This window comes from Haliotis rufescens, unplaced genomic scaffold (genome assembly GCF_023055435.1).
Source record: "Haliotis rufescens isolate VD_foot unplaced genomic scaffold, xgHalRufe1.0.p SCAF_42, whole genome shotgun sequence".
NCBI classification, from domain to species: Eukaryota; Metazoa; Mollusca; class Gastropoda; order Lepetellida; family Haliotidae; genus Haliotis; species Haliotis rufescens.
Window position 1 is genome coordinate 1158715 of NW_025964135.1, and position 18973 is coordinate 1177687.

The 18973-nt window shown below is 39.3% G+C and overlaps 1 protein-coding gene across 4 annotated transcripts in view; it reads left to right on the plus strand.

Annotated features, from left to right (window-relative positions):
- Window positions 1-5034: 5034 nt before the first annotated feature.
- Window positions 5035-18973, plus strand: part of LOC124116482 (rho guanine nucleotide exchange factor 10-like) — a 63409-nt gene continuing 49470 nt past the window's right edge. The window contains exons 1-3 of one of the 4 annotated variants that reach the window (XM_048382959.1): window positions 5041-5198; window positions 8388-8413; window positions 17345-18779. In XM_048382959.1, the coding sequence (XP_048238916.1) occupies window positions 17435-18779 (1345 nt within the window). In that variant the 5' untranslated portion in view covers window positions 5041-5198; window positions 8388-8413; window positions 17345-17434. Of the gene's footprint in view, window positions 5245-8387; window positions 8414-17344; window positions 18780-18973 lie in introns of all 4 variants that reach the window. The other 3 variants (XM_048382961.1, XM_048382960.1, XM_048382958.1) reach the window with 3 other exon arrangements.

The following is an 18973-nucleotide window of genomic DNA, read 5'->3' on the forward strand; positions in this document are numbered from 1 at the left end:
GCCTGTAAACAAACTATTGAGCTGTATATGCTCAGGCAGTTTGTTTACACCGTAATTCTTCAGTCGAACATATGACAGGCACTGGAAGCATATAAGCACGGCAACTTGGTAAGCTAACATGAGGCGGGCATCGCAAGAGACCATTATCGAGTCTGGATCAGACAATCCAGTGATTGACATCACGAGCATCGATCCACGTTGTTCCGGAGCGGGAGCTGGGATTTTGTATCGACATTTGATATATTTTCAACTACAGCTTCAAAACAAGATATTTATTTATCTAAAACTATAAGCCTGAGTTTTGTTTCAAGAAAATAGACCGCCTCCGTGGTCTAGTAGTAGAGCGTCCGCCCGGAGAGCGGAAGGTTCGGGGTTCGATCCCTGGCCGTGTCATACCAAAAGACGTTAAAAGATGATACTTGTTGTTACCCTGTCAGGCGCTCGGCATTAAGGGGCTAAAACAAGGACTGGTCGGCTCGGAGTCAGTATACTGTGTCTGAGTGGGGTATTCATGTTAAACTGCGGCATGGTATCTCAGTGAGCTAGCACTATAAATCGGCATCAGTCCGGACTAGTACAAGCAGCCACACACACACACACACGTGCATGCACGTCGCTATGTAAGTGCAATAATCTTGGACGCGACGTTAAACCCAATTTCACCTCACATCACCTCACCTTCAAGAAAATACTTTGCAATAGTGTCATTTTTGTGGCAGTGCCAATTATCTATTTTAAAAGAATTCGGGGACAATATATTTTTTCCATAAAACACCAGACCATGACATCGGTAACATATGACGTCACTGTCATTGACACAAGTCACATCATTGATGTTACGCAGCATATACAAGTCACATCATTGATGTTACGCAGCATATACAAGTCACATCATTGATGTTATGCAGCATATACAAGTCACATCATTGATGTTACGCAGCATATACAAGTCACATCATTAATGTTACGCAGCATATACAAGTCACATCATGGAAACAGTAAAAATCACCGTTTCATTCAGATCTTCGGATTCCAGTATTAATAAACCTTATTACCTAATTTCTGGCGTTATTTTTGGAATGCGAATAGTTCTCTTGTTTGTGAGTCGCTTATCATTGACGATACAGAACCCAGCTTTTTGGAAAACAGTAAACGTAAAACTTTAAAAAATGAATAACGTTCTTTGTTCAGGAAACAATTTGCCAATTAAAACACATAGCATTCCGGGGCGGTCGGGTAGCCTAGTGGTTAAAACGTTCGCTCGTCACGCCGAAGACCCGGGTTCGATTCCCGACATGGGTACAATGTGTGAAGCCCATTTCTGGTGTCCCCCGCCGTGATATTGCTGGAATATTGCTAAAAGCGGCGTAAAACCATACTCACTCACTCACATAGCATTCCGATAAGTATCAAGCACAAACACTGAGCATAGGGTCATAACCCTAAGTGGGTCGACTGTGAGCAATCAGTTGGAAGCTGCAAGATTAAAAGGTCGTCGCCCAATGAGCTTTAGACATTCGCAGGCATTACACAACTATATAAAACAATAACGGTCATAGTTCACGAAACAATTTGCCTTTGTTATCCAACAATTAGTCAATTGTTATAGCCTGTCTCACAGACCCTAGAGAACATATTAAAAATGAATGTACTGAAGTCTAGAATGATTTAGTAATTCTGAAATTAAGCGGCTCCATTTGGAGTTTATCTAATATTTTGTAGATAAATATGTTTACGTAATTAAATGTCCCCACGTGATTAAGTAATATGTTTCACGCACCAACATGGTCAATATGCTTCAAAAAGCGGCGCGCACGCGCCCCCGACACACATTCACCCCTCATATGTGACGGCCGGTACGTGAGATCTTTTTATAGTGGGGGTGTTTTTTCATGTGACACCGCACGAGATAGGTTTGTTTAGCCTTGGCCAAGTTTTCAGTTCAAACACGTACACCAGCGTAACATGATATGGTATGATGAGCGAGGTAGGACTCAGAGGTCGCAAGATTAAAATGACCCAAAACTGAATCCTGCTCATCCCCTCGGCATCCGCGGATATATTAAAGTATATATACCACGTTTAAAATCTACATTGTTCTACATTTGACCCGGGGATATTGTAAACATTTTGTATATCTCTCCTTGTCTCCGGCGATAAAAGTTTTCTATTATTAGAAGGCTGTGGGGTAGCCTAGTGGTTAAAGCGTTCGCACACCACGCTGCACGCCCGGGTCTCATTCCCCACAAGGGTACAATGAATAAAGCCCTTTTGTAGACTTTCCCGTCTCGATATTGCTCGAATATTGCAAACAGAACCGGCGTAAAACCATATTCACTCCGTTATTAGATATGATGATTTATACTTACATGTATGTGCACTAATGCTAATAGTTACTTATACCATGTTCGCAACGAGACGTCAATACAGATGCTTTGTTTCGTCTACCTCAAGATCAACACTAATGTTAAACAGGGGGGTCGGGTAGTCTAGTGACTGAAGACCCGGGTTCGATTCCCGACATGGGTACAATGTGTGAAGCCCATTTCTGGTGTCCTCCGCCGTGATATTATTGGAATATTGCTAAAAGCGGCGTAAAACCTTACTCTCTCACTCAACACTCACACATTACAGTGATGTTTTACAGTGTGACTGATTGTTACAATTTAGGAATGAGAGGGACTTCCAACAGAGTATTGTTCAATTACCTTAAAAATACTATCTAACTTCCATCGACTTTATGCCATCTCGAAATTAGTGTTGGTGAGATACGAGATTATGTCACCGATTGGCAGGCAGACCCTGAGGCTTTGGGGCAGACTTCGAGTAATGTCGGTCGGTTACAACATGTGCGCAAACACATATAGAAAGAAGCGTATAATATAACGCGAACAATGACTAATTGTTGTAAAGCCTCAGAACTCATATAAGATATTGGTGAATGTTTTAGAATTAAACCTACATTGCGCACTGAAATGTTTCTGATAGAAGCGGGCGTAAAATCCCTCGATATTCCGCTCCCAGGTTCGTGTTCTCTGAGGGTGAGTCAGGAACGATGTGATTTTACGATGGGTGAGTGAGAGGATGTTGTTTTACTCAACGGTCTGCACTATTTCGGCTTTTTTAAACAACGGCTTATAAAACAATCATTCTGGGCTAGAGAAAATTCAGGTTTGTCAAAGAACTTCATCGAAGAAATCATGAGGTCCAATAATAGCCTTTTGGGGATACTTTTTTTAATGGCGTCATAATATTGGTTTGTGGAAACTATTTTGATAATATGAAAACATTTTTTGTTGAAATTGAGACTAGATACATGTGAATTTGAAAGCTTAATTTCAAGCTGAAATTTTTTGTTTCTTAAATGCCTTTGCAGAATTTGCGGATATGTAAAGATAATCTCAGCATGTATATATTCAAATGTATATTTATAGACGCCATGTGAACTTATAGATGTCATAAAAAAAATTATCGCAATTTTCAGTAATCTCATTAAAATCAGATCTTAGTTTTCGCTATCGCTAAGCAAAGATCTGAGGACATCCCATTACGGATCACGTCAGAACGACCTTTCGCGAACTTTGAGCTTTACGACACTAGTTTCAAACTGGCGATTACGCTTCGAAACATATTTCGACGTCTTGATTAAAACATTTAAAATTGATCAAAAGAACATTCTGGAATGGCTTATAGATTGCCCAGATTGTATGGATATAATCATAAAACCCTCTGTTAAACATTTCGAGGTTGCATGATCTGAAAACACACTGGCCGTTCTGACGTTTGCCGTAATGGGATGTCCTCAGATCTTTGTTAAGTGGTAGCGAGAACGAAGAGATATGATTTTAATGAGATTGAACTTTCAGGATCCTATAAATTCAGTTCAATAATCAAGACACACACTTTATTTCCATGCTGTCCCCAAAATGGCGAAATGGCATTACAGTGTTTGGTATAATTGAAACATTATTAATTTAGCAATACATGTTCATGTTTTTGTTTGTATGATATGTTTTTGTACTGTACCAGTGATACTATAACACTATCCCCGAGTTTCTTGTTATCAACTGCAGTCAACAATAGTATATGTTTAAATCACTAATAATTTCTCTGAAATAAGACCGTTGACTCATGTAGATTGTTCAAACAGTGTTTTGTTTGTTTATTGTTTTATGCCACACTCACCAATATTCCAGATTTACGACGGCGGTCTAATAATAATCGAGTCTGAACCAGACAATCCAGTGATTGACATCATAAGCATCTATCCGTAGAGACCACATACCGTAGCCTTGCTCCACGACTATACTGAAAGATAAGTCCATGAATGTGTAGTAAATCTATCCGCCCAATAGGCAAGTCTAGATATGTGGACAGTCTAAGGACTCCAGTCTCTTATAGGACAACTTGTTTTTTTATTAATTACATAATCTAGAAATTATTATTTAAACTTAGAGACTTGTGCAAGGCTACATATACCGTGTATGTGTATGTGTATGTCACATTTATAAGACAGTTATGTGTTTTTTTATGACGTCGGTTGAGCATTTTTAGATGAAAGTCATTGGTCTTCTCATAAAGGACATTTACATTTAAAACAACTGTCAAAATATACAAGACGACGAGCACATTATGCATGTCAAGTGGGAGGTCACCAGTGCAGAACATATACATTTACCTGAACTTACACCACTCCAGCCAGTCACAAGATGATTTTTACTGTGGAATCGAGATAAGATTAATCATAAAGTTAGTTTGATTAATTTTGCAACATACAAAAAGTAATGATGTAGAAACTACATATTTTGAAATATGCAATAAGTATATACGATTTACGTTCATCATATGAATAAATTAGGTAACATAATGTTCTATACAATGATATATTATGACAAAAACTAAATATCTCAAATCTTTCTTCCGTAAATGTTTTATTTCAATTTGTTTTTAAGTGAGGAAATTTGCGAGAAATGTCTCAGCAGGTGCCCGTTAATGAAAACTTGCAGCCAATCAGTGTGCAGCTACTGTCATGAACCGGAAGCTGTCGAGAAGTCATGGCGAAAACAAACTTCCGTGATGCTGAGGATCTGGTTGTTTACATTCCGTCACACGAAGAGAATGTCAGTATCGATTTGTTGAACTATTCTTGAATGTAATAGCTCAGTCGTTACTTGAATATACATGGTGACAGCAGAGAGGTGTGTAAATGACAGTTTGTCTCTGACGTGTGTTCTCACCTGTAAGGTATTTAGTGTTTTACGTATCATCGATCACGTGCCTTGTCATTAAGTAATGCAAGCAATGTGTCTGCTTTCTGTTGCCAGCTCCATGTTGTATACATATTCAGATACATGTGCAGTTCTTGTATATAATAACTTGACGTGTAGACTATGTAATATATTCGGCTTGTTCCATTTGACCTCAAAATGGAGATGACTACCAGTTGATTTTGATTACCTGTCTTATACATCAGCGTTTGACTTTTCAAATTACTGTTACCTGATACGTTTGTTATGCCCCTTGGGGTTTTAAACACGGGTGAGCGCCGTTGATAGTGTTTGTTATGAGAAAGCGCGTCCCATGTTAAAAGCTGACAGCCCGATATTGTTAATTATTTGGTACAGATTATTAAGTTTACCTTTGAGTTGTTTTTATCATAAGGATGAATAGTTCTTTCGTCAATCATCAAAGATTAATATTATTCTGTCCAAAACATTTTATTGATACAATAAAAAATGCTTTTCAGTTTGGGGGTTTTGGAGCAAGGCTTGACTAAATTTGCAATCTTAGAAAGTTTGAACGTGTTCTTGATCAGGTGATAGTGAATGCTGATCGGTGATACCGATCCTGGAGCAAATATGTCCAATACAGCCCATGCAAGTCTATGATGTGAATACATGACACTTTTGGTAGAAACTACTTTTATTCTTAAATTATCACAATGTTTCAGAGCTACTTCTTGCTCTGAGACATCGTGACAAAGAATATAAGAAGTTGCTATCCGTAAAAAGTGTGTTCTTCCAACTTCTAAATGCCTGAAATCCATGATGCTGGGCAAGTCTTGATTATTGCAGTTTCTGAAAATGAAGAGAGTCTCAGGGCTCCTTTTTATTTTACTTTTTTTAAATAATTTAACAACTCACTTTTTCAGTTAAATATGTAGACGTTAGTCAAAGTTAATACTTACAATACTACATGTATTTAGATTAATCTGTCACCAACTGATTGCCCTTAATACACGGAGACAATGCATGGCACCAGAGACCATTCTGTGTTATGGTCTCGGATGGCACTAATCATGCTAATTACAGCAAGGCACTAATTACAAATTTACAGCACCAGGGGTGGTGGGCAAGCCTAGTGGGTAGAGCGTTCACTCGTCATGCTGAAGGCCTGGGTTTGATGCCCCACAGGGGCACAATGTGGGAAACTCATTTCTTGTGTCCCCTTTTATGATAGTGCTGGTTTATTGCTGAAGGTGTTGTAAAACCCAACTCACTCACTTAAACCACATCAAGATTAAGACTGGCGATGGACCGATACATGACATAGCTATAGCTTGTTGAATGATTTTTGAAAACTTACTTTTCGTGTTAATATTTCTCTTTTAAGTTACATTTAATGCCATAGTGTTGTCTGGTTTATTCTGCTGACATCATTCTTTGTCTGATAATAAAGGGAGGTTTCCATTTCATCATTCTTATTTGGATGAAAGTTGTTCCGCTCAGTAGGGAGATTATTTTTTAGAACAATGTGGATTTTTAAAAAAGAGTTAAAAAAATAAGTTTAAAAAGTCTGATACTCCAGCTCAACACGGGACGCATAAGACCACATGTACCCAGGGGCTGTGGGGTAGCCTAGTGGTTAAAGCGTTTGCTCGTCACGCGGAAGACCCGGGTTCGATTCCCCACATGGGTACAATGCGTGAAGCCCATTTCTGGTGTCCCCCGCCGTGATATTGCTGGAATATTGCTAAAAGTGGCGTAAAACCATTCTCACTCACTCACTCCCACATGTACCCCAAGTGATACTGCTACAATTTATCTTTCCGACATGTTTTAATCTGCCATTGGAAAAGAATTATAACAAATTCAAATTTGATAGAAAAAATTTGTTTGATTGAGCTGAGGTTAATTTGTGCTATGTCACGTGACTTTCATTGTCTTGGAAAAAGCATGCAGCCTTTTGCTTTGAAGCGGGTTGGATTTATACTTCCACTCAGAAATTTATTTCCCTCCCTTTCATTGACATGGAGGTATAACAATTGTTGTTATTTTTATTTTTTGGTTGATTTTTTTTCCAAGGTCGGCACACTACTTGGCCCAGAATGGGGTATATATGTTAAAATACAGCATGGTATCTCAGTGAGCAAAAACTATATTGAATTAGTCTGGATTAATAGAACCAGCCACACGCATGCAAGGTGCATGCAATTTGCGATATAAGAGTTATAACTTTGAATGCGATGTTAAACACCATTTCACCTCAGCACACACCTCGATAGTAAGATGTCAATTCGATATATATCTTGATAGTAAGATGACTATATTATACATGTCTCAACTGTAAGCTGGGGATACAGTCATCTTGATAGTAAGCTGGCGATTGGTGACACTCGCCACATTAGGAAAGATATTCCATCAAAGAGAAAGAAAACACAAGCAACACATTTTATTTTTGTTATTGAGTTGGAATTAATTAATGAAACGTTTGCTTCTCAGGGCGTGTAGGTGTACACCTGAACATTGAAATTAATTTTGGGGAAAGTAGGAATATTTTGCTTGCATTTGGATTTCAGGAAGCTTTTCCGTTTCTGAGGAAATACAGATGAAAATTCCATTTTATTGAAATGATTTAGAATACCACTGAAATACCCAGGATAATCTGGGACAGGCTGCAAGTGGATCATAGTCTACAGCTCAAAGAGAATGAAAGAGAAGTTTTGTTATCTTGACATCTAAAAACTCAACTTACAGAAGCTGGGCTGACTTGACATGAACCATTCATAGTGGTGTGGTAAATAGCATGGAGGTCAGACTGGCTTATCACCCCACTGGGGAGTACTTTATCCTGTTAATGTGAGAGCACTGCTCAATGTTGGTATCACCTCCCAAGTCAAATGGGAGGGCATCTCTGAATCTTGAAATGTTGATGTTACAGTCATATAGATACTACTTGAGCCATGACTAATCTTGGTCGAGTCATGTTGAAAGGAGATTGAAAACAGACTTGGGATTCATCAGTGGTTCCTGATGCCCGTTTCAAAATGAGACTTGTCTTGAACATGTTTTAGTTCATTTCACAGCATGACTGGAAAGAGTCTGCGGAACGCCCAAATGATGAAGGTTTTCTAGTTTTTAAAAAAATTGTTTTTTATTTTGTTTTAGTGTTCAAGATGATGATATTACTTCCGGTATGAGTATGAATGTGATCTTCGCTTATTGTCTCAGCTTTTTCACTCACTCACTCACACACACTCACTCACCCACCCACCCACCCACTCACTCACTCACTCACTCACCCACCAACCAACCCACCCACCCACCCACCCACCCACTCACTCACTCACTCACTCACTCACTCACCTACTCACTCACTCACCCACTCACCCACTCACCCACTCACCCACCCACTCACTCACTCACTCACTCACTCACTCACAATTAGTCTTCAGCAACCCATAAGAAGGGACATACAGAATCGGGTGGTCAGGCCTGCTGACTTGTTATTATAGACTCTGTTATTTACACACCGCCATCATATTGCTGAGTACGCGTTAAATAAACAAACAAACATTGTCACAAAAGAGATAGGGCTGCCGTTAAGCTGAGCCAAGTCTCCTTTTAACATGGTAATGAATGAGGATGGGAATTTTTGCCAAAAAAATCAAATAAAGTAAATTTTTTTTTTTTTTTTCAGAAAATAATAGGATCAAAATAAGTTTGCAAAATATATTGGGAAACCCATCGTGAATACTTAAAAGGGTTTGTATACAATAATTGTGGAAAGTAGTGGCTGCATGACTGGCAAAGTATGGCGATATGCGAGTCAGTAACATGAACTCCTGTTGTCAGTTGGTTGTAGACTTGCACAAGTTTCTAAGGCAATAATTATTAGTTTAAATCATAATTTCTAGATTATGTAAATAATAAGAACTAGTTGTTCCTATAAGAGACTGGAGTCCTTTGTACTGTCCACATATCTAGACTTGCCTATTTGGAGGGTAGAATTACTACACATCCATGGACTTTTCTTTCAATAAGCCTTGGAGCAAGGCTATGGTGCATTTGATAACCCACTGTTGTAGATCACATATGTGTGTAACAGCTGCGAACACTGCAGTGCAAACGGATAATTGATCTAGTATTGATTCAGCTTAGCATAGCTTGATTTTGAACAATTGGAATGCATGTACATGGCTAGTCTGGATGTTGTTGTTGTTGTTGTTGTTGCATTAAGTGTTTAAGACGTCGCCTTCTGCCTAAACAATTTCGGCTGACCTGTCCCTCTTTGGGACTCCTGTGTGTGAGAAGGGTACACATATCTATTGTGAGTTTGGTACACACATAATTTCTGTTTTTGTATTGATATGATTTCTATTTTCTTATCTTGATATGATTTCATTTTTATCCTTGGCTGCTCTGTTTATATACGTTCGAGTAGCTGTCCATCTCTCAGAAATAGAGTAAGTTTGGACTTCGCTATTGCATCTGTTGGCTTTAGGAGATTTATGACAGATAGCGGATCTAACTGCAATTCTTGTTTTAACCTAGCCCGGGCTGGGGCATGGTCTTGACATTCTAGTAACACGTGATCAATGGTTTCAGCCTGATTGCAAGATGAACAAACCTTGTCATAGTGCTTTTTGTGACCGAGTCTGAGGCGTGAGATAACAATTTCAACTTTCCTTTCATTTGAGTATGAAGTAGTCTTTTGTTGGAACTTGGGTTGAATTTTGTCTGGCCATCTGCCGGATCTTACTTGCGTCCCATTGGGCTTGCCATCTTCCTGCTATGGAGGCTTTGATTTTGCTTTTTATCTCTAGTTTACTAAAGGGAATAGGCTTGTCTGGAATGGCATTTGCTTGAGAACTCCCCTAGTTTCTATAAGGCCTTCCATATTCTGTTATCTCACCTCACCTCACCTCACCTCACCTCACCTCACCTCACCTCACCTCACCTCACCTGCAAGGGAGTGTGGGTGAAATATTCTTTTTTTAAACATCAAAAATTATTTATTACTAATTGTGTTATAACTAATTTATGACATTTTAAAGTTTAGAACACTTAATAATCAGTCTTTAAATTAATTAATGATATAGATTGAGTTGTTTTGCTTCAAAAATGTTTTTTTGATAAATATAGCTGAAGAAAGGTCACGCTGACCTGGGTTTTGTATGAGCTTGAAGTGGTAGGAGTATTTATTTTTATCACGATGGGGCATAAATTTCCACAGCGGTATGGAAAATTGGGATAAGAAATGTTTTACTACTTCACATCAGAGTGAAAATTCAGGGCAGACAGGAGATGGGAAATACAGATAAATATACTGATGGCCTAACATATGTGCAGGAGTTGTTCATGGATTTATCTAGACGTTCTACATGTCCTAGGAGGTTGAAAATAATAATAATCCCAGATCTAGGTTTTTTGTTATATTGGTGTTGAGCATTTCGAATATCAATTCATGATCACAGTATTTGTTCAGAAGGACAAAATATTTTTCAGTTTTTAGGATATTTGAAATATGTTTATCTCCAAAATTACACTGATAGGATATACTGTAAATCGTGAAATTAATGCGTCTCCAAAAGAATGCGACCACTGGTCCCTAGCCAAAAATGCAACACCCGCTCCTCTCAAGCATCAGTGGATTTATATCTAAAGAAAACGTCCTCTGTCAGGTTTACAGGAGAATCCTCCCCTTAATCCAACCTTACAATAATCCAATCACAAATAGCACCGCTTATTATTTTAGCGCTGAGTAGAATACTTCCATTAAAACAATACATGCGCGCTGGCTTGTGTCAGCCTTTGACGCAGTCGCAAAGAACAAAGATACCGTCTTTTGCATGGGTGGCGTCTGTCTGGACTTGCAGGTGTGATCAGTGATGACATAAGTGAGTAGAACACTTGTCTTGACCCCAGCAGCGACAATTCACAGGATGTAAATAGTTTATATATTTGTTACAAGTTCCTCTCAATAAACAGTGGTGTGGAATACATAGTTGTTTGTTTTCAGCGTATGTCTAAGTTGATATTTCTGCTATCCAAAATGTCTTATCGTTTATAAAAATGCGATGTTTAATACTGCAAGCAAAGACCACTTGCATTTTTCGGATTTAATTCATGCATGCGTTAATTTCAAGATTTACAGTATCTGACAATTAAACCACCTACAAAGGATTTAAAAGTCATAATTTGAACACAGGTGAATATTTGCTGGTTACATTAAAATCAGTTTCCTCTTCCCTTTGGCAGGAAAACGTATTGAGAAGTTGAGTAGAGTTTAAACCCTGAACCCCTGTAGCTATGTAGTCAGTGTTCCACATATGGATTTGTAGTGATGTATCAGGAACCCCTGACCTTTATGTCTGACTGCCAGTGTCGCGGAGGTCTGTTTTCACTGGGGCATGTCCTTGACCTTTACCTGACACAAGGTCGTCTGAAACGTCTTGCCAAAGGGCAGAGAAGCAATTGGACTGAGAGGAATGGTGTCAACTCCAGTGCATATTTATTGTACGAATTGAGACTCCAGGGCGTGATATTTGTTTTAGTGAAGCTATTCTTATAGATGTATTATGTGTATTAATAGAAAAGTTTGGTGTCATGTTTCATGTCTATACCCAGGCCTCAAAGTTGCGACTATAACGGTCGCCAATGCGACCTAAATTTCAATTTGCCTACTGTCTAAAATTCAGAGGTAGCCAAATGACTCCCTTGAAAAATATGTTGTGGCAACTTAATTCTATTGCTACACATATGTAGACACAAAAATAACATGTCTGCTACTAATTGTACTCTCCAATAATTCCTCCTAAAGTCAACAATGAACCGAAATACATAAATATTAATGTAATTGGTATTTTATTTTAGTTGATAGTTTATTGGATAAGCAAGGATATACCCATATAATCTAGTAACATAACTTGCATCATTGTTCGAGTCACAAATAACAAAACTCAAGTACAGTATCCACTAATATACAATTTCAAGACTAGTGCTATGACTTGTACATATAAAAGTTACTTGATAAAAGATAATTTCAAATGCTTTTGGCTACCTACAATATTGGCTTGACTTCTTGATTTTAACTCTATATTATGTATACTACTCAAGATTAGTTACATGTCATGACCATCTTCCCAAGGCAAGGGCATTAACTGACTGTAAAAGTCCAGTTTCCACCCTTGCCAAACTGGGCTGGAATTCCGGAGTTTGGGCTGGTTAAAGGGGCACTGATCTAAAGTAATTCCACCTGACTGGTTGTTGCCTTTGTTATTGTTTTTTGTCTGTGAGTACCTGGATGATATAGCAGAAATCTAGAGTAATTCGCGACCTGTGCAGCACCATTCATAACCACATTTGTCACTTTTGTTGATAGTATAAGGGTGTATGGTCACATTGATCAACAAAATGAAATACAGTTTTTGAAATAATAAGGAATTCTAGGTATCTTTGTGGGTAGCATCGGTAATGGAGACAAAGTTTTGATAAGTCACTTGCTTGGTAATTGTGCGATCTTCGTTTACACTATTTTGACTTGCAACACAAAGTAAATATTTCACCTGAGCATTGCTCGTTTTATCGTGTTTATATTTTTACAGTCAAAATGTGTAAAATTTTCACTGAGGAAATTTATCAAACGCCTAAATATTCACTTATTTTACAAATTGACTGAAAAATATGTCCATCTGTATTATTATGATAACAAATTCCAAACATTTTTATGTTTAATATCATCACAAAGTGACTGAAAATGGTAGGATTAAAAGTTCATTTCTGAATGGTGTGGCTTCTAATCCCTAGCATAATTAATCTATTGTGATGTTTTAGCCCTTTTGATCGTCTTAATCATTTTTAGTCAATCTGTTAAATAAATGGATAGACTTTTCAGTCAGTTTGTAAAATGACTAAAATATTTAGACATTTCATAAATTGCCTGAATGAATCACATTTTACACATTGACTGTAACATATACACGCTTACAAAGGAAAATAATTGTGAAAACAACGTCTATCCTGCATCAAAGAACTTCCCAACCAAGACGTTGAGGAACAAGAATGATTCTGTTCAATGCTACAGCAAATGAAGGAAATCAAAATGCATATATCATAATTACAACCTACCACATTTATGTGCATAATCGTAGGCAGCTTCCGAGGAATGTATCTGTGAATATCCACATAAAGGAACAATATCCCACATGTCTGCAGCTGTACAAAGAAACTTATTCAATGTCACATGTCTCTAACAATCAAATATTTTGAAAAATATACATCGTTTCAGGATATTATAACCCGTGTTCATTTCTCAACTGATCACTTAGTTTGTTTCAGTTGTTTCACATAGGTGTCAAGTCTCAAAGGTCGGCTGAGAAAGCCCACGTGCCAACTATTTTCATAACTTCCACGGTTTTCCTAAAAAAATCCATTGAGTCAGATAACAATGAGCAATCAATCAACATATTATCGGTTAACCCTTTGAACAAAGTATGTTGTTTTTACATCGGCACTTCACGCCATGATATGAATGTATTCCCTTTGCTTTAGTAAACCTAGACATGTAAACACTTACTTTTGACATATCCACTGTGCAAGATAACAGTGATTAATCAATCAACATATTTTCTGTTGATTCTTTGATGGCTAGGAATGATCCGTTGATTTACAAAAAAGTAAATCAACTGATCATTCATCTCTTGCTGGGCTGCCACGTGCATATTACATAACACACATTTCACCTCTCTTCACACCTAGATTTAGATTGAATAATTACCCCAGACACAAGAAATGCCAAATGGTAACCTTTGTCAGGTAATCTGAGGGTTACAGGCCGGCAAAGCCACATTTCGAAAATAGATAGCCCAAATTGATGTGGCTGTCGCGGCAATGGTTATGGTTGCGTGATTGTATAATGTGGCTCTCGCGGCTATGCTGTCAAAACATGCTTTGTGATTCTAACAGGTTACCGTATATAACAAAACAAGTCTTGTTTTCTCATTTCTTATTCAACAAGGATAACATATTCATCAAAACTTTACATTGATGAATATGAATAGCATATGAATATCATAATGGATTTAATGTCATTACTGCAGATGAAGGAGGTCGCCCACGTGGTCAGCATATTCCATCTCACTCAGGTGTTGGTTCAGGAGCTGGATCTTGAGGGACGCAATACGTGCATCGATTGCCTTGTACTTCTTTCTTCGTGAAGGTTCTGACCACTGGTGAGAGAGTCTCAGGACTGCAACCTCTTTGAGTGACTGCTCTCACTGAAATAGCTTCACTACCTCCTAGATGTTCGGGTGGCACTTCTTGGCAAGTTTCTTTATCTTGTTGTGCCACCCTTCCAGGTGATTGTTGGTACGGTGGCCTTGGTTTTCGAAATGGTTCCAAATCTCTGGCATGAAGGCCCCTCCTTGAACCCAACTGGTTGTCACGTAGTCCATGAAGGCAGTCACTTTAGGGCCAGCATGAGAGTCAGCAATGGCATCAAGCCACACATCATCCACTTTGTCACGAGGTACTAGAGGGAGGGCAGCAGCTCTTCTCACCAGCTTCTTCACCTCCTCATCTTCCTTATAGTCCATCACCAGACCTTCTTTCTGCACCCTCCTCCAGATACATTGGGTGAAGTGAAAGAAACACCCTCTAACTAATGTCCCAGGAAATACATCAGTCACGGCATTGTGAGCTGCACGTTCAAAGTCCAACTAATGTGGGACACTCATTTAAAAGTATCTCTAAAGAACACCACGCTTAGTAACTTAAATGTGGGACACTCATATAAAGGTATCGGTAATCGGATTAAGTAATTACCTGCTAGAATAGGTGAAATGCACTCAGCTGAAAATGTGGCTCTACCGGCAATAGCCATTTCTGAAATGTGGCTCTCCCGGCTAGACACCAATCTGAGTGGTGCTACCACTAATTATACCTGTAATAAATTCATTAACTGAGCATCAAGTGAATAACAACAAATACACAAGTGTAGGGTTATACCAGAAAACATGGATGTCAACAAGGGAGCAGCAATTGTATTATCCACGCAATCTGAAAACGCTTTCACTGTAGGGATATGTTTTTTATTATTAAACTAGAACCATCAGGGGTATTTCCAAATAACGACATCCGATGAGCTTCTGCCATTCTTTTTGTCTGTTTGTTTAGCTGAGAAGAGGCCAGTGTTTAGTGCCCCTTTAATGAGTCTATGCATAGTCCAATAAAAATCGCGTAATGAACTAGACATTTAGGTCGTAAACAACATGGATTTCAACGTGCAGATTTCATCCGACTGCAGTATTTGCAAAGCATGTGTACTGCCAACTGGACATTGATGCATATTTTGCAAATCTTTTCATGTTTTTAATCAAGGTGCTCAAGCGATTTGATGCACTTCACGTGTTAAGACCCATTTTATGACAATAAGGACTTGATTAGCGATCAGGTCGTCTTTTGACTAGGCTCCGCCCTTTTTTTTAAAGCAAATTCAAGTTTTATGAGAGATTGGCCAATATGAGGGACAAAGAAGGGACATAACTCATAAAAGCCACTGGTGCCACTAAGATCGAGTCTGGAAATCCCAGCCTAGTTCGGCAAGGGTGGAAACTGGATTTTTACAGTCAGTTAACTCCCTTGCCTCAGGAAGTTTGGTCATGAAAGATTAACTGTAGTCCTGTGAACAAATCAGTTGTTTTTTAACTTCTTCTTAGGAGTAATTTATCAAAGGATGAATTTTTATCTGACAATCGGTGAGGATCATTGTTAACATGATTGAAGGTGTAGTGAGTGAGTGAGGGTTGTGTTTTACTCTCAGCAATACTCCAGCCATATTACCCCTAATCTCATCCACTGCCCTGTGAATCAGCGGACTGTTATGACTTGCTTCGTTGCACCTGGGCTTTCAAGTGATGTTACGATAGATGATACGTTTTTTTCTGTATTGATACAAGACAATACACTTGCTAAAACTTAGTACTCGTTTACTGAACCCCACCCCCACCTTAGTATGGTTGTAAGTCAAATATTGCACCATTATTAATGATAATTAATAACAACAGTTTAGCGAATAACTTAACAATGATCATGATGATCATGTACTTAATAGTTAACAATTTGTTCATGTGAGAGTTTACACAATATACTTTTTCATTGGTCGAGAGTTCGGTCACATGACCTTGAAACTGATGTTCATTAGTATTTGAACATTGATCATGCAATTGGGATACAATGACATGCATCAACCAAGTCAGCGATAGCATGTCATCATGCCCTAATGTTGTCTTTCACAATATCAGTAACTGGATTGTCTGGTCCAGACTGAATTATTTACAGCCCCCGTCCTTGCTAAGAGTGGTGTTACACAACAGACAAACAAACAAATACTATGAGATAAAGAAATATTAAATATTGCACTTTTACCAATTCCGTAGTGAACGCGGGACAACTGTCGATGCTAGTCCAGGGTCTAGATATATTAATACACCAGGTGATGATCAGGTGGAGTAGCCCTGAAATGTCGTTTCAAACAATAAAGAAGTTATCCATGACAGTTTCAATTATTTCTTGAACATTTCTATAAGATTGTTTGTTGTTTAACGCCACACTGAGCAATATTCAAGCTTTATGACGGCGGTCTGTAAATAATCAAGTCTGGGACAGACAATCTGGTGATTGACATCATGAACATGGATCCACGCAGTTGGGATACGATGACATGTATCAAGCAAGTCAGCGAGTCTGACCACCCAATCCTGTTAGTTGCCTCTTACAATAAGCGAGTCTGACCACCCGATCCCGTTAGTTGCCTCTTACAATAAGCGAGTCTGACCACCCGATCCCGTTAGTTGCCTCTTACAATAAGCGAGTCTGACCACCCGATCCCGTTAGTCGCCTCTTACAATAAGCATAGTCGCCATTTGTGGCAAGCATGGGTTGCTCTACCCGGATCTTCACGGGTCTGCAATTAGAAGCATGGAGCACAGTCATTTAAACATACGTCCTTGATCATTGTTAACTTGGATTGACCAATTTATTCCCTAAGCTAAATTCTCACATGTAGATTGTTTCTTTTATTTACAGTAAACAATGGTAAATCAAATGGCCATGTTTATTTTCAGATAATTGGAACAATCCAGAAACCATGGGCTCCAGTACTCTACCCTTTAGAAAGTTCTTGAAGAAAAGAACAAAACTTTTGCAAGTCCAAGATGGCCGATGTCGGCTCGATGAACATTGAAGAAGGCCAAACTTTGCAGAGACCACCTAGCTTATCCCTCGACCCCAACAACACAAGCAGCATGGACGCAGACCCCTACGACGACGCATCAAGTAGCGGCGTTTACACACTTGACGACATCGACATTGGCGAGACAAGCACTGATGACATCAACGTCGGGGAAACAAGCCTGGATGATGTTTACAGCGACTGCGTCACAACGTTGTTGGAAGCTGTTCCTGACGCCGACTTCGAGAGGAGTATAGAGAGCTCGGTCAACACAATAGTAGATGTTACAGAAGTGAGTAATATCCCCTTGAACAATAACACAAAGGTTGAGGGGAAGTCTCCTGATGGGCAAGCTCCTCCAGCGGTTTATTTCGAGCTGGAGACAGTGAGTGACAGGCAGGACAGTGTTATAACACCAGACATGCAGCCCTCTGTACAAGAAATCACTCAGGCGTTCGAAGCCCTGAGTGGAGATCACCTGGTCCAAGGCTTAAAGAAACAGAGCTTTGATGATGATTTCACACCTGTACTCCATGATATTCCCCCATCCGAGAACCCGTTTGAAGGATTCGAGGTCGTTGACGATACTGCACCAGTGTACGAGCAAGGGAAACCGAAATCAGGGGAGACAACTGATACTGTCGGCGACCAAACCGTTGGTGTTTCGCTATCGGGTACAGGAGAAGCTAATGGTGAGATATCAGAGAGGATATTGTCTGAACCGATTTATGACGTTGTGCCGTCTCGGGATTCATCTGAGAGAGGCTCAGGTCATTCATATATGAGTCTGTTGCCCGAAGAACCAATATACGAAGTTGTGTGTCTTGACACAACTGCTAACGGTCAGACTGGGTCAAAGGTGAAAGGTCAAGGACAGTGTAAAGGTGTTAGTCATGGCAACATACCAGCTCCACCCCCAGGCCTTGGTAGTGTTTATTCGGTTGCAAAGGGAGCAGTAGACAAATCTCAAAATCAAACAAACTTGCCGTCAAATTTAGCCAAGGGTGCAGCAACGAGCAGCATGTATGACATGGCTAAGCCGATTCCTGCTGGGTTTGCTGCTGAGAGTGTCTTGACCCGCGACGACTTCATGGTTCGGTCGCACCCGCCTGGGTTTGTGTCCTGTAAGCAGGGTTCAGGACGGCCGTTCTCGGTCCACTTCTTGGAGAATGCCGGTGCAGCTCGGAAGGGCTTGAAGACACCGCCTAAAGCGTTAGAGGATGGAGATTATGATAGGCTGAAATTCCGGAGATTCAATTCCAAAAAATTGAAGAGTCGTAGTCAATTCTACATTGGATATAACGGGGAAGATGACATGGTGCCTGAAGGTAAGATGAGATGACTGTGATAACAGCCTTAAGACAAAGTTAATGTTTGATGTTATAGCAAAAATGGATAGAATTATCATTAAACAATGTTATCAGAAATGAGCGGGCCACTGTAACTTGATCATGTTGATAATGCCCTCATATTGCTTGACAAAGTCTTTTCAACTACCCTCCTTCATCGGGCAGTTATTGGA